This window comes from Aedes albopictus, chromosome 1 (assembly GCF_035046485.1).
Source record: "Aedes albopictus strain Foshan chromosome 1, AalbF5, whole genome shotgun sequence".
Lineage (NCBI taxonomy): Eukaryota > Metazoa > Arthropoda > Insecta > Diptera > Culicidae > Aedes > Aedes albopictus.
In genome coordinates this window covers 90,477,295-90,499,173 of record NC_085136.1, presented here as the reverse complement: position 1 = coordinate 90,499,173, position 21,879 = coordinate 90,477,295, and the positions used below count along the sequence as shown (strand labels likewise).

General features: G+C 42.3%; 1 protein-coding gene across 5 annotated transcripts in view; it reads left to right on the top strand.

Annotated features, from left to right (window-relative positions):
- LOC109427393 (neuroglian) overlaps positions 1-21,879 on the top strand; it is a 119,186-nt gene that overhangs the window by 70,265 nt on the left and 27,042 nt on the right. For all 5 annotated transcript variants that reach the window (XM_062845006.1, XM_062845007.1, XM_062845010.1 and 2 more), the window contains exons 3-5: positions 4,778-7,588; positions 8,121-8,452; positions 8,513-8,723. In XM_062845006.1, coding sequence (XP_062700990.1) covers positions 4,778-7,588; positions 8,121-8,452; positions 8,513-8,723 — 3,354 coding nt within the window. The remainder of the gene's footprint in view (positions 1-4,777; positions 7,589-8,120; positions 8,453-8,512; positions 8,724-21,879) is intronic.

The window sequence follows — 21,879 nt, the reverse complement described above, 5'->3', positions numbered from 1 at the left end:
TCAGCAACGAGGTGCGGTGCTACCACCCAGCTGTTTCTTCATTACAAAATGTCCTCCAAATAAAACTTCAATCGAGCTAGGTTGGACGCTCGTTTTATTTAGCCAGCTCACTATTGGCAGGTACAATAGCTTCATTGATTTAAATTTCTAATCTGTAATTTTATAAACCTTAACCTTAAATTTATAAACCTTGTAGTTACAGAAATATTTTTCAAGTCAAGGAAAAAACTATTTAATGTTGTAAAACATGAGAAGAACTAATACAAAAATAAATACAACGTTAACTCAGGATGTCTACTACTTGGAAAAACCTGGAAAACCGGGAATCCTCAAGGCTCAGGGAATATTATGTAGCAGGAAAAACCCCGAGTACTCAGGGAAATTTTACTCCGATAAAAATTAAACACTAAATCGTATGAATAAAAAGTAGTGAACTTTAGTATCTGTTGATCTACGACTCAAAAGAAGAGTTCATAGAGATTACTGAATTTTTGATATGAGTACAAATTGTTTCAAGTATGTAGTGCTTTCTTCTTTCGGACATGTTTATAGTAAGAACAAACTGACAAAACAATTTTTTTCCCGTAATGCTGCAGGTTCTTACTGGTAGCTTACTGCTAACTTAAATCATTCAAGAAGGAATCTGGATAATCGTGGAACATTGAGAGGGCTCCTAGACTTCCGAAATATTTCCTACAAGCCGACGATTCCGATAAGATGCTGCAAATTCCATGTAGGCGTGGATGAACCTGGAAGTTGAAATCCATATAGATTCTGCGGCAAAGATTTTTTCCAGAAATTCTGTCAGGGTTTCTTTCTGGAACTTTTTTAAACGTACCTCCTTGAATGCCTCCCAGGATTTCTCTCAAAATTCCTTCCGTATTTTTCACGCTATTTTTTTTTTTTTTTTTGGTATTTCTTTTTGATTTTTTCTCGGATAGGTATACTTTCAAATTCCTTCTAGCATTTTTTCCTGAACTCCGACCGATCTTTCCTGGTGTTTTTCCTGGGATTTTTCCCGTTGCAGAATTTCTCCTGTAATTTAACTTGGGATTCCTCTTGTAGATTTTACACGATTCTTTCCAGTGCTCCTTATGGGACTTCTCCAGGAGATCTTCACAGAATTTTTCTCAGAGTTGTTACATAAGTTATTCCTGGGGTTTCTACTAGAGTTTTATTCCAAAGTTTTTCCTGTAATATCTTCAAGAAATTGTTGTAAAAAGTACAACACCATCAAAAAACCTCGCTCGTCGTATACCGCGCGAGCGTGGTACAGTTTCGGTTGCTTGATAGCGCGCGTCCTGAAAGGTTAAAAGTTCTCGAAGGGCTTATTTTGAAGTTTTAACTGAGTTTTCTCTCGGAGTTACTCCTGGAACTTCTCTCAGAAGATTCCTTCCGATGTTAGTCCAGGGATGTCTCTCAGAGTTTATCTGAATTTACCCTGGGTTATCTCCTAAGAGTTTTTCCGGAGTGCCTTCTAAAATTTCTACAGGAGCTATTGCTGATATTTCTCATTGCCGTGTTTTCTTTCTGAGACAGGCTGTTCCTTGTAGTTGTTCTGGATTACTTAAAGTGATTCACATGAGCTTTTTTTACAGATTTTCTTTGAATTATTCCTACAACTCTTCGCCGGAGTCTTCCCGGAAACTGTCCTGAGATTTTGGATACTCCTGTAGGGATTTCTTTAATAGGTACTCCGAGAGTTCTTGCAGAGATTTTTCCATGGGTTTTCATAGAATGTCTACTGGGATAACTTATGAAATTCCTTACAGGAAATTACCGGAAAAACATTCGAAGGAATCCAAGTGAAATCTCGACTGGAATTCCAGAAAAAAAAACTTAGAATAAATGAGACATCTCGGAAAAAAGTTCCAAGAGTAATCCTGAGAGGAAATATTGAGAAGGAGCTCTGAAAACCTTATAGAAACGCGTTTTCAGTTTATGGAAAGTAGTGTATCGTATGTAAAAAATTGCGGGGAATCCAATGGTGCCAACCCCTTTTCGAAAAATTGCGATATGTTAGGCCATATAGCAGCATGCCCAAGATAAAACATGCAGCAAATATGCTACTATATGTATGTTGATTGATTGATTGATTGATTTGTCTTTATTAGAGAGACTTTCAGCCCTTGGCTGGTTCGTCTCTTCTATATGTATGTAAAAAAGTCCAAGGAATAAAATGCCGGTATCCCCCTTATTGTCCAACATCGATAAGTGGCCCAATTCACCTCTATTCCTCTATAAGTTGATCCTTTTCAAAATATTGATTCAAAATAATGCACAACTTTGATAAAGACATTCAAAAATGATGATATCTTGTGTAAATATGCGCAAGGAATAAAATGCCAGTGTCCCCTTTATTGTCCAACATCGAGAAGTTATTCAATTCACCCCTATTTTCCTATAAGATGATCTCTTTACAAATCAGTAACAAATTTTGAAAACGACGTATAATCAATGCAGTGGCGATTCCCTAACCTCAACTCTACCTGTTCAACGAATGCAAATTCTTGATTTTTCGCAATAAATTGGCGTGTAATTTGTAGAAAATGACGAGAATAGTCGTTTCCGCCCATTTTCAATTCGATTCGGATCCTGAATTCTTCGCAAATGCAACTTTTAGGGTCGTTGAACAGGTGAAAAGTGAGGTTACGAGACGCCACTGAATCAATGGTGTAGCATTGATTATACGTCGTTTTCAAAATTTGTTATCGAAATATCTATTGAAAAAAAGGAGTAACTTTGTTTAATGCCATCATTTTGATGGTACCTTACGTAGAAAAAACCAAGGAATAAAACGCCACCATCCCCATTATAACATCGATAATTGGTCCAATTTACTCCTATTCCTCTATAAGTTAAATTGATGGCCTGCGTCCTGAAAGGACCGGGATATCGGTATTTGAAAAAGATCAGTTTATAGGAGAATAGGGGTGAAATTTGCCATTTTTCGATGTTTGAACATTAAGGGGATACCGGCATTCGATTCCTTGGTCTTTTCTACGTAATCAAAATGATGGCATTATACAAAGTTGTACTTTTTTTTTTAAAGATATTTTTTAAGAGTTCAACTTATAGAGGAATATGGGCGAATTGGGCCACTTATCGATGTTGAACACAAAAGGGGATACCGGCATTTTATTTCTTGGACTTTTTTACATAAGGTACCATAATTTTTTATGTCTTTATCGAAGTTGTGCATTGTAATTGCACAAAGCATTGATTCCTTGGACATTTTTATATAAGGTACCGTAATTTTTGAATGTCTCTATCAAAGTTCAAGTTGTCATTGTTTTGAATCGATATTTTGAAAAAAAAAATTAACTTATAGGGAAATAGGGGTGAATTGGACCACTTATCAATGTTTGCCAATAAAGGAGATACCGGCATTTTATTCCTTGAACATTTGTACATAAGATACCATCATCTTTGAATGTCTTCATCAAAGTTGTGCATTTGGGCCATTTATCGATGTTTAACTATAAAGGGGATAACGACATTCGATTTCTTGGACTTTTTTTACTTAAAGTAGAATATTTAATGCATGTTTTTATCTTGGGCATGCTTCTATATGGCTCAATACATCGAATTATCGACAATGATTTTTCATAAGGGCCTAACTGACTTGATCGATTTCTCTTCGTCGACTCTCTCTTTCGCTAATATCTTGATCAAAACAAACAAAATCATTATTCTTTTTGTTTTTATAGCAACATGTAGTTGTCTTCTTCGCATTTCAACCAAACAATCTTTGGAAAACTCAATACACATTCTGTGATAACATGAAGAGAACTCGAAAATGTCAGTTAATACCAAATGAAAAATCAGTGTCGATATGTCTTATTTATAGGGGAAAAGGGGCAAAATGGGACACTTCCCATCAGTTTTCTGATCAACCCCACCATTGGATTACCAGCATTTTTTTTACATAAGATACACTATTTTCCATAAACTGAAAACACGTTTCTGAAATGCGTCCGTTATTTTGTTTGAAATAAGCCACTGGCATTGATATACGAAAAGAGTAGACAATTTTGCTTCTGTTGCTAGAAAAACTATGTAAATTATTCAATATTTTTGCTCTAAGTATCCTTACTATCACAGCTATTTTCGCCAGTATGCATGATTTACCTTGTTATGCTCAAGGCCATGCTCAAATATGCAAATATACATCAGTTAAGTGGATTGAGCCTTACCCTTTTTTATTTGCCTACTGGCTAACATAGCATTCTCAAGCAACGCTTATAAACAAACCGGAAGTATCAGATCCGTAGCATTTATTTTATTACTATGTGAATCAATATATGCTATAAGGAAAATAGCCGCCCGTTTTCAGACGAGTTGATGTTATTGTCTTAAAAGTAACATCTAAGAAGCAGTTCGCAAGAATTGAGATTTTTTTTAAACAGAGCTTTAATTTCATCAAAAGATTCCTTCCGTAAGCATGCTACCAGTATAATATTTGTTTGCACACTGCACAATCAAGAAGCTTTCCAACCAATCATCAAAGAGAAGGAAAACTATCCCAAGTGGAAAACATTCTTAATCCGTCCGTGCTGCACTTGGTTGATGCTTCTTGGGCTGCCAAGCCGTCTGGCCGTCGAACGTCTTCCTCGCAGCAACCTTTTGATGTTTGACAAGCAACGTTCTTTGAACTACCCCACTACTGCTGCTGCTGCAGCAGACACCACCCTACACTGGGGAGAGGGAATAACCGCAAAATCATTCCACACACTAATTCCATTTCCTTCTCTCTTCTTTCGAATTCCTTCCGCAGATACCGCTGGATCAAGAACGGCAAAAAGTTCGAATGGCAGACGTACGATGACCGTATGTCGCAACAGCCGGGTCGCGGTACCCTGGTCATCAAGTCACCCCGGGACGAGGATCTCGGTCAGTATCAGTGCTTCGCCGAGAACGAGCACGGTACGGCCACGTCCAACTCGGTGTTTGTGCGCAAAGCGGAGCTGAACTCGTTCAAGGACGAAACCGCCAAAACGATCGACGTGGACGAGGGTTCGCCGTTGAAGATGCAGTGCCAACCGCCGGACGGTTGGCCACGGCCGAATGTGTACTGGTTGATTCAGAATATGGACGGCGGTATCAGTTCGATCAACAATTCGCGAATGACGCTGGATCCGGAGGGTAACTTGTGGTTCTCCAATGTGACCCGAGGGGATGCTTCGGATGATTTCTTCTATGCTTGCGCGGCTTCTTCGCTGTTCCGGAACGAGTACAAGATTGGTAATCGGGTGTTGCTGCAGGTTAAGCCGACGGGCATTTCGGCCGCCCAGAACAAGCACCGTCCGGAGAGGCAGTACGTGTCCAGGAAGAACGAGGTGGCGCTGAGAGGTAAGAAGATTGAAATTTTCTGTATCTATGGAGGAACGCCACTGCCGCAGGTGGTGTGGACCAAAGATGGCCGGCCGATTCAGTGGAGCGATAAGATTCAGCAGAACAACTACGGAAAGTCGTTGGTGATAAAGCATGCGTCGTTTGAGGATCAGGGAACGTATACTTGCGAGTCGTCGAACGGAGTGGGTGCGGCGGAGTCGTACTCGATTCGGTTGGAAGTACAGTCGGTTCCGTATTTCACGAAGGAACCGGAGATCTACAATGCCGCCGAGGATGAGACTGCGGAGTTCACTTGCGAGGCTACTGGTGTGCCGAAGCCGAACATTATCTGGATTCACAACGGAAAGCCTTTGGATCAGTCGAAACCCAATCCAAGGCGACAAGTGAGTGCGAATAGAATTTACTTCACCAAGTTGGAGAAGGGCGATACGGGTAATTACGGTTGTAACGCCACCAATTCTTTGGGTTACGTGTACAAAGATGTGTACTTGAATGTCCTGGCCTTGGCTCCGGAGATCACTGAGCCACCGAAGCTGGAATACACCGTCGATCGACGCAACGTTACCATGACCTGTCGGGTGTTTGGTGCTCCGAAACCGGAGGTCAAATGGATCCGCAATGGTCGCGAGCTGACCGGAGGTAAGTTCAAAGTCGAAGCCAATGGAGATTTATTCATTCGCGGAGTTGAATTCTCCGACGCCGGAGAGTACACCTGTAACGCCGTGAACAAACTTGGAGAGAAGTCCGCTTCTGGAGAGCTGATTGTCAAGGAACATACGAGAATCATCGATGAGCCGCAGGATTACGAAGTTGTTGCTGGAACTCCGGCTACCTTCCGCTGTAACGCAGTGGCGGACAGTTCGCTGGAGTTAACCATCGAATGGTTGACCAATGGAGAAACAATCGATTTCGAAAGCCAACCGCGATTTGTGATGACCAACGATTATTCGCTAACGATTTCGAAAACCATCGAATTGGATACCGGAATCTACACTTGCTTTGCCAGGACTGATCTGGATGAAGTAATGGCCAACGCCACACTGACTGTTTACGACCGGCCCAACGCACCTTCCCTGGAAAACATTGATTGTCATCAGACCGTAGCTACGCTTTCGTGGAAGCCTAACGGCGACAACCGGTCTCCGATCCTGCATTATACAATCGAATACAACACCTCGTTCACTCCGGATACTTGGGAAATTTCTTCCAAGGACGTCCCGGCAACAGATTTCACGTACAGCGTAGACATGAGTCCCTGGTCAAACTACACATTCCGAGTAATCGCCATCAACAAGGTTGGACCCTCGCTCCCATCGGGACACAGCGATGTCTGTACCACCCAACCGAGCGTTCCCTTCAAGAATCCGGACAACGTCGAAGGTCAGGGTACCGAACCGAACAATCTAGTCATTCGGTGGACTCCAATGTCCGAAATCGAACACAACGCCCCACGATTCCAGTACCGCGTCTACTGGCAGTTGGACACCGGAGTCGACCACTGGAACACAGAGGACATCTTCGATTGGCGTCAATCCGAGCTAGTCGTCCGAGATCAGGAAACCTTCCGGCGGTATCGCATTAAAGTAGTTGCCATCAACGAACTGGGAGAAGCCAACGTCGCTCCCAAAGAAGTCATCGGATACTCCGGCGAAGACAAACCCCTGGAAGCCCCCACCAATTTCACGCTGATCCAGGTCACGGCTCCCACCTCGGCCATCCTTAGCTGGAACCCCGTGTCCGAAGAAAGCATCCGAGGCCACTTCAAGGGTTACAAAATTCAAACCTGGACCGACGCCGACGGCGAAGAAAATCTGCGGGAAATTCTCGTCACTGCCGATTCCAAGCAAGCTCTGGTCACCGACTTCATCCCGGATTCGACCAACTACGCACGAATCCTAGCCTACAACGGACGCTTCAACGGACCGCCCAGCACAACCCTGTCCTTCGATACCCCCGAGGGCGTCCCCAACACGATCCAAACCCTGGATGCCATCCCGCTGGGATCGTCCGCCTTCCTGCTGAAATGGAAGAAACCACTGCAGCCCAATGGAAAACTGACCGGGTACAAAATCTACTACGAAGAAGTGAAGGGTACCTCCTTTGGACCGCGCATGGAACGGGAACCGCACATCCACGATCCGAAAGTCACCGAAGCCAAGCTGGGCAAGCTGAAGCCCAACACCAAGTACCGGGTGCACGTCGTCGGAACAACCAAAGCCGGAGAGGGACAAGAGTAAGTTTTCGATTTTTCATTTCCGAGTTTCTCAAATTCACAGTTCTACCACGTTTGGCGTAAGGCAGCATCCATTTATTACGTAACCCTAAAATCGACAATTTTTGACCCCCCTCCGTAACGCTTTTTTGTATGAAAACCTGAACATTTTTGTATGGGCCGTAACGCTCAGCCGGACTCCCCCCCTCCCCCTAGAGCGTTACGTAATTTGTGGATGGTGCCTAAAGTCATTTGGTAGACAAGCCGTTTGGCATAATGAACATTTGACATAAAGCAGTAAAAATGACCAATGCTCACAATTATGAACAGAACAAGTTGTACCGATAGAATAGCAAAGGCTAATAGAAGGGTAAATTATTCAAACTAATAGAAAGAAATTTAGACTGCGTTTTAAATAAGGTTCAATTTTGTGATGAGCGTTTTATGCCAAATGACCATTATGCCAAAGTATTTTATGTCAAGCGGTTTTTTTTTATTAAATGACGCTCCTCCCATACTGACATCTGATTCTCCAATGTCCCCCAACACACAGCTACTACATCGAACATAAGACTGGCACCGGAACGGCGATCGTGCCGGATCAGCCCTACTTCGCGTGGGAACAGGAACCGAACGAAAACGGCCAAGCGGACATCAAGGTCATCTGGCAGCCGAATCTGGAGGGCAAACCGGGATCGCACTTCTTCGTCAAGTATCGCGTCAAGGGCGAGAATCAGTGGCTGATGACCGACCCGGTGTTGTACGAAAACCACCACACCGTGCACGGTTTGGACCCGGACACCAACTACGAGTTCCGAGTGGTTTCCGTGGACGGCGAGTTCCAGACGGAATCGCTCTCGCAGGAGGTGGACACCTCTGGTATTGGTGAGTACTTAGTTTGGAAGGTTCTCAATCGGTACTAATTGTTCTCGCTTCCCACCCCAGACACCCCCATCAAGGTGCCGAGCCAGAATGTGGCCACGGCCGGATGGTTCATCGGAATGATGCTGGCCATCGCGTTCCTGATACTGCTGTTGATCATCATCTGCATCATCAAGCGGAACCGGGGTGGAAAGTACGACGTGCACGACCGGGAACTGGCCAACGGCCGGAACGATTACACCGAGGAGGGCGGCTTCCCCGAGTACTCCCAACCGTAAGTATCCAGATGCATGGGATTTTCTTCTATCGCTCCCTCCCTACTGCGCCTACCGACCCTAACTACTACCTCTCTGTCCAATTCCTGCCTCCACCCACATAAACCACTCCAAAGAAGGTACACATACAGCTATTGTGCGTGCCTTACTCATCAAGCAAGACTGACTGCACGCCTAGTGTATCCTGTCTGTTGTTTTCGATAGTGTTCAGCAAAGTGCCTTGGGTTTTGGTGCTACTAACCCCAATGGTTTTCAGTCACATGTTACATATCATCATCCTGGAGGCGGTGGTCGTTGTGGTTTGCGGATTTTGATAACCAATATCAGTCGTCGCTCGGCCATGAAAAGGTCCTGTAAATCTTCTCTGATTTTCTATTACTTTAAAAACCGATGTTACATCAATTCACCCAATCAGTTTTGCCGGAAAACCATGCTTGGACATTGTACGTTGTATCTTCTGTAATTTCTTTTAGAAATTTCCGCGAGTTTTTTTTTTCTAGCATTTGTTTTGAATTTTTTTTTTTTCAGATGTTTCTCACTGGACATTTTTTTAGAAGATTTCTCTTGAAGGTTCTCCCGGGGTTTCTCTTAGAAGATTGATCTGGTGTTGCTTTAGGGGTATCTCCCGAAGTTTTACTTGATATATCCTGTACCTTCTCTCAAGAATTTCTAGGGGTTGCTTTTTAAATTTCTGCAAGAGCTATTGCTGATATTTCTTATGGAGTTCTTCCCTCGATTTTTTTCCAAGCTTTTCCGCGTATTTTTGCAGTGATCCTCCTGAGATTTTTAAGAGCTTTTTCCGGAAATTCTCCCAGAAATCTTCGCGGAATTCTTATCGGAAACTCCCGGGATCCTGGGACTAATAGTTGCTATCAAAGTTCTTGCAGGGATTTCCTAGGAGTTTTTCTTTGGAAACATCCTGTGATAACCTAGAAATTTTCTAGTAAAAAAAATATGGGAAAGAATCCAGGTGAAATTTTGCAAGAAACTTCAGGAAGACCTACTGCTATCAGAGAAACCTTAAAAGGAACAGGGACATCTCGAAAAATAAACATCTCCGAGTCCGAGAGGAAGTATTGCGGAAGTTTCAGAAGGAACTCTAAAAATCTCCAAGAGAAATCCCCGGGGAAACAATAGGCTTAATCCCGTGAGGAAATTCAAGAAAACTTCAGTAAAACCCCGGAAGAAATTCCTGGAAGAACTTTGCAAAAATCTGGTAAATCACTATTAGAAAATATTGAAGGAACTTTGATTCAATTTTGGAAGGATCTTAGGAAGGGCTCGCTTCTTAAAGCCTATCGGGAATACCTCTAGAGGAAATTCCGGAAAGTATTCCTGCAGAAGCCGCGTGAAAGAAAAGATCCTGCGGAAATCCTAGGAGGAACTTTGGTAGAAATCCCAGGAACAACTCTCAAACATCCCGGAAAAAACGCCGAAACAATCTTGGAAGAGCAAATCCAAAAGAAAGCCGTGGATGAAATCTTGGAAAAAAATCCAGGAATTTTTTTTGGCAACCTCCAGAAAAACCTGTGACAAATTTAAGGAAGAACTCATTAGAAACTGTGAAATAATCTAAAGAAGCAGTTTCGGTGGAATTCTTAGAAGGAATCCTCTAGGTAATCGTGTACGATCCACTTGGTTGTTTAAGATGTTTTGAATTGTATGAAAAGTTTTGGTCTGGATACCTTAAAGAGCTACTGACCCCTGGGTATCCTCTGGGAGTTCCTTCTGGGAAATCTTCAGGAGCTCATTCCCGGCAGATGCCCATTTGAAATACCTCCTGGTGCTTCTACGGGGACTTCGTTAAAAGTTCCACCAAGAATTAGGATTCTTTGAGAGATTCGGTTTTGATTTTACCTGACAATCCTTCCAGGTGTTCCTTCCAGGTGTTCTTTTTGAAATTCCTTCAGAAGTTCCAATGGATTTTTCTTCAAAAGTATTTTCAACAAATCCTTCTAGGATTGTAAATCAAAACGGGCCGAGAAAACTCCAAATAGGGGAAATTACCTATTCTCGGCCGTTTTGTTCACTTCGTCTTGGGGGGTTTTTTGAACCCTATTGAACTCAGAGCTGGCCTCAAATCCTTCCCAATTAAGCTGAATGATATGGCCAAGTTTCAGGCAATTTGGTTGACAAAAACCCCCCATGACGAAGAGAACAAACCTGCCGATAATACCCAATGTCACCCTATTCCTGGAATTTGATTAAAACTTCTGTATGTACATTCTTCAGGTATTCCCTTAATGGGATTCCTTTTCATGAATTCAATCATTTATTAAAAGACTACTGGATTCCCTCCAAAGTCGTCTTTAGAAATGCTCCTGGATTTCTTGCTGGTAATCCTCGAAGAGATCCTTCTGGGAATCCTTCAGGAGTTCTTTCTGAGAATACTCTTGGAGTTTCTTCTGGGAATCTCCGGGTGTTTCTCCTGGTATTCCTCCAGGAACTCATTCGCGGAATACTTTAGTAGTTTCTTCTTTCTGGAAATCTTGTGAAATTGTTTTATACAATCTCTTGAAATTTCTCCAGAACTACTTTTAGGTTTCCTGTAGAGTAGATCTTCTGTAATTTCTCCCATAATGTTTCTTGAATTCTTGTCGGCTTTTCGGGCCCGTATGAAGTTGATCACCAATATTAACTTCTTTTCCCGATCAGCCTAGATAGCTGTGTAGTGTCGGTAGCGGTTAGTTCAACTGGCTAAGAATAGCACTACGGACCGCCTGTTCCAGTGGTAGGAATCCACTAATCAGGTGACCCCTAATTCATGGTGTTATGCGGCTTTACGCTTACCGTGCCTAGGAATGAATGGTTAGGGGGGTCTTATAAAAACCTAATCGCAAACGGAGCCTGTGGAGTACCAGGGCACCCTCCACAGTATTTGCCCTTACTGTGCTAACCGGAGCAATAGCGCGGTGGACCTTGTGTTTCTCCGAGACAATCAGCTGCCCTTCTTCAATCTCATACTTGAGGCTGAATAAGGGCGGGATTATGAAGATGTTATTAATTAGTTTAGATTTTCACCTATATGGTTTCGCATTATGCGTTTTACACAGTGTATTCTGTGAATCCTCGCCTTTGGCGCACTCAAATCGATACCGATCTGGCTTTATTGTTGCTGTTCTTTTTTGTGCTGTGATTGTTAAGAGTTTAATCTTGCCTAGTTTGGGTAGTGGCTACGGTTAAGATAGCTCAGATCAATCTTCAGCACAAAAGAACAGCAACGATCAATCTTTGTAGACTTATGCAAAATGGTACAGCCCAAGTGGCGTTAGTCCAAGAACCTTACTTTCGTAAGGGGAATTTTTATTTAGGAAACCTTGTGAATCCGGTGTTTGCTACTTTCAGTAAAAATGAAATGGCAAACTCACGTGTCATGCCTCGAGCATGTGTGCTTGTCAACAACGCAATCGTTGCTACACTCATCTCTGAACTAACTACCAGAGATGTATGTGCTATCACAATAGATGTATCTGTTGGAAACCTCAACAGGAAATACGTTTATTGTTCGGTTTATTTACCGCATGATGAACCATCCCCTACGGATGCTTTCAAGCAAGTCATTGCATACTGCACTTCAAAAGGCCTTCCGCTAATTGTTGGTAGTGATGCTAATGCTCACCATATAATCTGGGGCAGCTCAGACATCAATTTGAGAGGCTCCAGTTTGATGGAATACTTAAGTAGTACAGATCTTGGATTACTTAACATAGGCAACCGCCCAACCTTCATGGTATCTGGTAGAGAGGAAGTGTTAGACATAACGCTTTGCTCTAGCAGAATTAGTCATGAGCTGACCAATTGGCATGTGTCAGATGAAGAATCTTTATCTGACCATCGTTACATCTTGTTTGAACATGTGAATGTTACTTCGCAAACTTTGCGTTTCAGGAATCCCCGGTCAACCAACTGGGATCTCTTTACCGATTTGGTTGCAGCCAAATTTCATGGATACTCACCATCAATTGACACTCCAAGTGATTTAGATGATGCCGTTGATACTACAACGGCCTTCATCATGGAAGCTTTTGAAGAAGCCTGCCCTCTGCGGTCTGTGAAGACCACGAGAGGAACCCCTTGGTGGAACTCCGATCTGGCGAAGCTCAGGAAACAATGTAGAAAGAGTTGGAACAGACGACGTTCGGCTGGATCGGAGGCTTTCAGGTCGGCTCGCAAGGCCTACCAGAAAGCTCTTCGGTCTGCTGAACGATCCGGCTGGAAAAACCTTTGTACAAATGTTTCCAGTCTGAGTGAAGCCAGTCGATTGAGCAAAATCCTTGCAAAATCTAAGGATTTTCAAGTGAACGAACTTCGTTTGCCAAATGGTGATTTCACTTCCTCTGATGAGGAAGTTTTAGAATGTTTATTCAGTACACACTTCCCCGGATGTGTGGATATTACATCTTCGGATGAACCTGATGTCTTTTCTTGTAGTTATGATTCTTTAGCTTCGGCTCGGAGCATCATAACTTTAGAATCGATTGAATGGGCACTTAATAGCTTTGCTCCTTTCAAATCTCCTGGGGCAGATGGGATTTATCCTATTTTGCTTCAGAAGGGATTTGATCATTTCAAACATGTTTTGAAACAACTATTTGTTTGCAGTTTTGCTACAGGGTATATTCCCAAATCCTGGCGGGATATTACTGTAAAGTTTATTCCGAAAGTGGGTCGCGCGTCGTATGAAGAAGCAAAGAGCTTCAGACCTATCAGTTTGACCTCTTTTCTTCTGAAATGCTTAGAACGCATAGTCGATCATCACATCCGTGATGTTCATCTGGCCAATGTGCCTCTTCATGTGAACCAACATGCTTACCAATCTGGAAAGTCCACTGTGACTCTTTTACACAAAGTTGTTTACGATATCGAGAAGGCATTCGCTCAAAAGCAATCCTGCTTGGGTGTTTTCTTAGATATCGAGGGTGCCTTTGACAACGTGCCTTTCGATGCCATATTGGAAGCCGCACGGGGTCATGGTATATCTCCAATGATTTCCAATTGGATTCACCAAATGCTCAAAAACCGACATCTTTTCTCGACATTGCGTCAAGCGGCGATTAGGAAATTGAGTGTTTGTGGATACCCCCAAGGGGGAGTCTTATCACCACTTTTATGGAATCTCGTAGCAGATACGCTATTGAGGCAACTCAATAATAGCGGTTTTCCTACTTATGGTTTTGCCGACGACTACCTAACATTGTTAGTCGGTATGTGCATCAGCACCCTTTTCGACCTGATGCAAAACGCTCTTCAGGTAGTTGAGGGTTGGTGTCGCCAATATGGCCTTTCGGTAAATCCGAGTAAAACATCTATTGTTCTTTTCACGGAAAAGCGAAACCGTAATGGTGTTCGAACTTTACGTCTCTTTGATTCTGAAATCAATGTGACTGAACAGGTAAAGTACGTTGGAGTCATTCTTGATTCCAAGCTTTCCTGGACACCTCATGTTGAGTTCAGAATCAAGAAAGCTTGTATGGCCTTCGGGCAATGCCGGCGAACCTTTGGTACAACTTGGGGACTAAAACCCAAGTATATCAAATGGATCTACACAACTGTTGTTCGGCCAATATTGGCCTATGGATGCCTTGTGTGGTGGCAAAAGGGCGAAGTGAGAACGGTCCAATCAAAGTTAGGCCATCTCCAAAGGATGTGCTTAATGGCGATGTCTGGAGCGTTCTCTTCAACTCCCACGGCAGCTCTCGAAGTTCTCTTTGACGTTGCCCCACTACACATTCATCTCAAACAAGAAGCACTTTCTTGCACTTACCGCCTATGGGTACTCGGTTTACTAGAGGAAACTCCTGTGAACCGCAGTTCAACACACACCTCGTTGTTTCCACTTTTGGTGAATTGGGACAAAGTTGTCCTTGCTCCAAGTGATCTTACAATTGCTTGTAATTTTCCATATAGGACATTTTCCACGAAATTCCCTTCCCGGGAAGAGTGGACATCTGGTTATCTGGAGAGAAGTATTTCAGACGGCATCGTATGTTACACTGATGGCTCCCTTCTCGAAGGTCGAGCAGGTGCTGGTGTTTATTCTCGTGAGTTAAGGCTGTATCAGTCTTACTCACTTGGCAGACACTGCACCGTTTTTCAGGCCGAAATCTTTGCTCTTATGTGCGGAGTGCAATCAGCACTTCAGCAGCACATAATGGGCAAAGTAATATACTTCTGTTCAGATAGCCAGGCTGCTATTAAAGCACTTGCTTCGGCCAACTCCAGGTCGAAGATAGTTATCGCTTGTCGAACTCAAATTGAGGAGCTGAATTCAGCAAACGCTGTTCACCTTGTATGGGTACCTGGCCATTCTTCCATCGCTGGAAATGAATTGGCTGATGAGTTAGCTCGCACTGGAGCATCACATGACTTCATTGGCCCTGAGCCAGCTATTCCGGTATCCAAGTGTTGGGTGAAGCTTCGGATTGACACGTGGGCTGCCACTCAGCACAAACAATACTGGAATAGTTTGGAGTCATGTCGTCAAACAAAATTGTATTGTACTGAGCCATCTCTAGGGGTGGCAAAGTATCTAACAAATCTGTCAAAGCAGAATTGCAGCATGCTGGTCAAAGCATTGACTGGCCACTGCCGACTCAGTTATCACATGGCGAATATTCAGCAAGCTGATTCATTTGCATGAGATAGCTGTGAATCCGATTATGGAACTTCGTATCATTTAATATGTAACTGTCCAGTTTTTGCGCAATTGCGTTTCCGAGTACTCGGGAAACACTTATTAAGTGAAACTGACTTCAGAAACCTGCATCTTCAGGACGTTCTGTTGTTCTTGACCCGCTGTGGTAAAGAGCTATAGGCTCTCTTTACGCTTTATGCATTATCACAGTGCCCTTTTCAGGGCGCTGTTCGAACCCATTGTGGCACGCTTATGCGTTATTACAGTGTCCTTTTCAGGACGCTATGTGAACCCATTGTGGTACGCTTTTGCGAGTATGACGATCCTATTCCCTTACCTGTCCTTTCCCATGTCCTATCCTTTTTCCTTCCCTTCTCCGTCAGGTAAATGATGAATAGGCTCGTGTTCATGGCGATGGCACAAATTTCCCGAATGGAGGAGAACGTGCCTCTAGAGCCGACCTACTGATACCTGATACCCATAATGTTTCTTGAATTCTTCTAGGCATTCTCGTACGACCTCTTTGGAATGCCATGAGAACGTTTTGTTTGGATGTCTTCCAAGAGTTCCTTCAAGGAATCTTTCAGGAGTGCTTTCCCCAGAAGCCTCTAGAAGTTCCTTCTGGAAATCTTCCTGGACTTCTTTCTAGAAATCTCCTGGAGTTTCTTTTGGTATTCCTCCAGGAACTCGTTCACGGATTGTTTGGTAGTTTCTTCTAGGATACCTACCTTTAGGAAATATCGTGGGATTGTTTTATGTAATCTTTTGGAATTCTTCCAGAACTACCCTAAGGTTTCCCGTAGGGGAAGATTCTGGGATTCCTCTAGTTATTCTCTAGTTATTCTCGTACGATCAGCTTGGTCATCTCTTTGAATTCCATACAAAAACGGATATCCTCAAAAGCTACTGACCTATGGGATTGCTTCAGGAGAAGTTCTTTAACACCACCATTGTTAAATTCCACCTAGAGCTTTTGCGGGGATTCCGTCAGGAGTTACACAAGCACCAGGAATTGGATTTGGAATAATATTTAACCAACAGATCTTCCTTCCGAAATTCATCCAGATGTTTGTTTTTTCTTCTGATATTCCTCTAGTTGTTTCTCCGGAGTTTTCTTCAGAACTTCCTACGAGAATTCTTTCATGAAGTATTGTTTGAATTTCCTCCAGAAACTCCATCTAAGATTCTTTAAGGAGTTACTTCTACGTTCCCCTGGAAATTCTTTCTGGGTTTTATCCGACAAAAAAATTCGAAATTCCATCAGGAGTTTTTTCTCAGGTTCTTCAAGTAGTTTGTTCTAGCTTTATTTTTACTTCTAGTTTTGCGCACCGAAGCTTACAAAGCCGAGTGAAAACCCGAGTTCTTCTGAAATTCTTCCAGGATTTGCTTCCGGGATTCCTCCTAAAGTTCCTTTTAGAATTCATCCATAAATTTATTCTTGGATTCCTCCAAGGACTTCTACTGAATTTCCTCCAAAATTGTCTTTCAAAATCGTCAAGCTTTTTTATTGGAACTCCTTCAGGAGTTCCTTCTGAGAATCCTCTAGAAGTTCCTCCTAAGAAATCTCAAGGACTTCCTTCTGGAAATCTCCAGGAATTTCTTTTGGTATTCCGTTCACATATTACTTCTTCTGTGATACCTCTAAAAGTCTCATGGACTTGTTATTGTGAAGTTATGGAATCTCTAGGAATTCCTCCAGATCTACTTCTAGGTTTCCTGCTGGGATTTTTTTCTGGATTTCTCCAAAAATATGTTTGGGATTGCTCTAGGTTTTCTGGAACGATTCATCCATAAATTTTTATTTTCTGAGATATTTCAAATTCGTTAGAGGAAATCCTTCTAGGATTGCACACCGAGCCGGATAAGTTCGTTTTAGGATTCCTCTCAACAGCTTCTACTGAATTGCTTCTAGAATCACCTTTAGATTTTTTCTAAGATTTTATACTGGGTATTCTCCATGAGTTCCTTTAGGAAATCCTCTAGGATAGCGCTGCTATTGGTCGTGGTTTTGCCATGACGGCAAACAACCATGTCACACTGCGTTATGACCTAAACAATGAGCTAGTATTACTGTAACCTCCTTGTCATCGTCCTCCGACCGTTGACATTTGGAAAAGTGCTTCTGTAAAAACCGCGTGACAACTCGTTTTAAAACTGACGCATTTTAATACTGTTCTAGCAGTTCCTTCTAGTAATGCTCTGTCTAGGACTTCCTTTTGGAAATTTCCAGAATCCACCTGTTGGAAACCTTGGGAATCCTTCAGAAGTTTCATTTTTACTTTTCTCCGGGAGCTCCTTATGAAAATCATCAAGAAGTTCTGAATTTCACAAAATAAATCTTCTACGACTTGTTTTTAGGAATCCTTCACAAGTTACTATTGGAAATCTACCCAGAGTTCCTTTAGTGAGTTCTTCAGCACTTTTTACTGAGAATCTCTCAGAGCTTCCTTCCTTCTAGGGTCAATTTTGGGAATCTCGTAGGAGTTTCTTCGAATATACTCCAAAATTTCCTTGTGGGAATTCTTCCGAAGTTCCTTCTTTAGCAATCTTCCAGAAGTTTCATTTGAAAATTTTCGCTGTGTCCCTTCTGGAAACCAAGTGTTTCTGGAGAAATCCGTAGATTTAACTCCTGGATCAATCTCCAGAAAGAATTCTAGTAGGAATCCGACATTAATTTATCACGAGAACTTTTGAAAGAAATCCCCTGAAGGCATTCGTGGAGCAATTCTCAAAAGGAATTCTTGGAGGTCTCTGCAGAAAGACTTCTTGGAAGAATCTCCAGAGACAAATCCTGTACAGAGTGTGGAATCCCCGGAAGAAGTTTCTGGAAGAATTTCCTGCAGAAATTTTTGGAGGAATTTCCTGCAGAAATTCTTGGAGGAATCCTCAGAAAAACTTCTTGAAGGAATCTCCAGAAGCAATTCCTGTATATAGTGTAAGATCCACAGACGATGTTTCTGAAGAATTTTCCAGTGGAAATTCTCGGACGAATCCCCAGATGGCATTCCTGGAGTAATCCGTAGATGGAATTTCTGGAGGAATCTCCAACTTCAATTCCTGGATTAAACAGTAAATCACTGCTGGTATTGAAGTGTGTGAGTCCGTCCTGTGTATTGAGGTTGGCGTGAATCTTCAAAAGTTAATTAATTTAATTGGCGGTAGTATATGCTGAAATTGTTATCTCCAGGATTCCTTTCTGGGAATCCTTCCAAGAGTTTTTTTTTTCAATACTTGTTGCGTCTAGAAATCATCTTTCTAAATAGAACTTCCTTTTAAAAAACTTATAAGACTTCCTACTGATAATCCTAGAATTCATTTGGGAAAAGTTCTAGCATTCATTTTTAGAATTGAATTTTGCAGGAGTTTCTTCAAAAAATCCTCCAAAATTTCCTTCTAATAAACTCTGAGAAATTCCTTGTGGTAATTTCCAGGAGTTCCTTTTTGGAATCTTTTAAAAGATTCTCTTGGAAAACATCCAGGAATTCCTCGTGGGAATCTTCAGATGTTCCTTTTGGCAATCTTTCAGAAGTTTCTATCACAATCTTCTAGTAGTCCCTTCTGGGAACCCTCCAGAAGTTTCTGGAGAAATCAATAGATTAAAGTTCTGGAACAATCCCCAAAAGGAATTCTTGGAAAAATCCGACACTAAATCCTGGAGAAATCTCCAGAAGAAATCCATTAAGGAATATGGAGGAATCCATAGAAGGCACTCGCCGACCAATAATCATTTAAAAAAATCATGGAGGACACCCCAGAATGTACTCCTGAAGGAATCCCATGAAAAACTTCTAAGCGGAATCTTTAGAAACAATACCTGTATAGAGTGTGGGATCCCCAGAAGAAGTTTCTGGAGATATCCCCAGAAGAAATGCTTGAAGAAATTCGCAGGTGGAATCCCCTGCCTAGAGTAATCCATAGATGGAGTTCTTGGAGGAATCCTCAGATAGAATTTCTGGAGGAGTGTACAACAATAGTACCAGGAGTAAACCATCTATGAAATTGAAGTAATCGAGTCCGATCTGTGTATGGAGGTTAGCGTCAATTTTCAAAAGGTTATCGGATTTCCTCCAGGGGTTTCTTCTGAGAATCCAGCAGAAGTTTTTTTCGGACGTATCTCCACTCATTGCAACAGGGATTTCTCAGATATTCTTTTCGGGATGCACTCAGATATTCATTCCGAGCTTCCCGCGGTCATTTCTTCCGGGATTTTTCTAGGAATGCATTCCAAGGTTCGTCCAGGAGTTCCTTCTGAGTTACATCCAGACGTTCCTTCTAGGATTGCTCCAGGCTTTCTTTTTGGGATTTCTATAATTGAACAATTCATGGGATTCATCCAGGGAATTCTTGCTCCAGCAACTTCTTCTGGGATTCCTCCAGGAACTCCTTCTTTGAGTCGTCCAGGAGTTACTTCATGGGTTCCTCCTATAGCTCCTTCTCAGATTCCTCTAGGATTTTCTTCTAAGATTACATCAGAAATAGCATCTGGGGTTAATCCGGAAATTTCAGTCGGGATGTCTTCTGGATTTTTTATTAGAAGTTCTTTTTGGGATTACATAAGGACTTATATATTTATATATTTCAAGATTCTTCCAGAAGTTTTTTTTTCTAAGATTAGTCCCAGAATTCTTCCTAGGGTTCATCCAGGATATCCTTCTGAGCTTCCCCCAAAAACTTCCTGCCGGATTCCGGCAAGAGCTTCTTCAGGGGCTCCTCTAAGAACTTCTATCGGTAATCTTGCAGCAACTCGCTCCGGTATTTCTTCACGCACTCCTTCCGTGATTCCTTCAGAAACTTCTTCCGGGGTTTCTGCAAGAGTTTCTTCGGAAGCTCTTTCTGGAATTCTCCCAGATGTTGCTCATGAAAATTCTCCAGAACTTTGGAGGGGTTCCTCCAATAGTTCCTCCCCAGAAAAAAAAATTGAAGACATTGTAAAAGAAACTGGAAGAATCCCTGGAGAAACTCGTAAAGCAATGCCTGAAAAAAAAAACTTCTAGAGAAATTTCGTAGGGAACTCCTGCAGAAATTCGCGTTGGAATTTCGGAACGAGTTCCTGGAACACAGAATGATTTTCTTGTGGAATATCGGAGGAAATTTCGGTTGAAATTTCTGGAGAGATGTCCAAGAAAACTCCTGATGGAATCTCTGAAGGAAAGAAAGCCTGAAAGAAGTCCTGGAAGAATCCAAGAATAATTTCCTGGTGGAACATTAAAAAAACTCCTCAAGGAATCTCGAAAGGGACTTCTGGGAGAATTTTAGAAAGAGGAATCCACAGAAGGAGAAACTTAGAAGGAACTACTAAAGGAATCCCTAAAGAGAGAATTCTCAGAAAAACTCGAGAAATCTTAGATGGAGCTCTTGGAGAAATCCAAAAATTAACTGCTGGATATGCATCAGAAGAAATTTCTGGAGGGTCACTCGAAGGAACGTTGTTTCATGATGATTTTTATTCAAATGAAACCAATTTAAACAAATTAACAAATTAAACATTAACTAGTATTTTTGTCAAACCTTTGTCTTTGTCTTTGACGTTTCGTCGCCTTGTTGTTTACAATTCGTCAGCTTTCCATAATTGATGATTTGATGGACTTCAAAATGTGGGTTCGCATGCCTGGGAAAGTATGCTGGGATTCCCGCAGAAGTTCCCTCTGAGATTCTTCCAGGAAATTCTTCTGAGATTTCTAAACTAGTTCCATCTGAGATTCCCCCAGGATGACCTATCGGGATTCTTTCTGGGACCTCTTACGGAATTCTTTCTGGGATTCCTGCAGAAGGTCCTCCAAGGATTCCGCCAGGTTTTTTTTTATGCACGTTCCGTTTTTCTATCTGTGACTCCTCATGGATTTTCTTCTGAGATTACATCAGGAGATCCTTCTGGGATCCTTCCAGGAATTTCACCGGAGATTTTTTTCGGGATCCCTCCAGAAGTTCTTTCCTGGATTGCTTCAGAAATTGGTTGCGGGATTCCTTCAGGAAGTCCTTCCAAAATTCCTGCAGGAATTCCTTCCGCCGTCATGTCTCCTCCAGAAATGCCATGCGAGGTTCTTCCAGATGTTCCTTCTGAGATTGCTTCAGGAACTTATTTAGGAATTCTGAGATTCATCTAGAGAATCCTTCCGGAAGTCCTTCAACAACTTCTTCCGGTATTCCTCCAAGAGCTTATTCGGAGATTGCCTCAAAAATTTCTTCCGGGATTCCACCGGGAATTCCTTCAGGGATTTATCCGAGAACCTTCAGGAACTTCTTCCAAGATTCTTTCGGAAACTTCTTCTCCGCGGGCTTCTTCCGGAATTTCTCCGAGAATTTCTTCCGGGATGAATTATACATGAACTCCAAGAAGTGCTTTCGTGGATTGCTTCATATATTTGTTTCGCGATTTCTTCAGAAAATCCTTCCAAAAATCCTGCAGGGATTCCATGTTAAGTTCTTTCAGGAGTTCCTTCTGAGATTCCTTCAGGTCCTCCAAAAACTGAGAGTCCTCCAAAAACTTCTTCCGGGATTCCACCAAGAATTCCTTCAGGGAT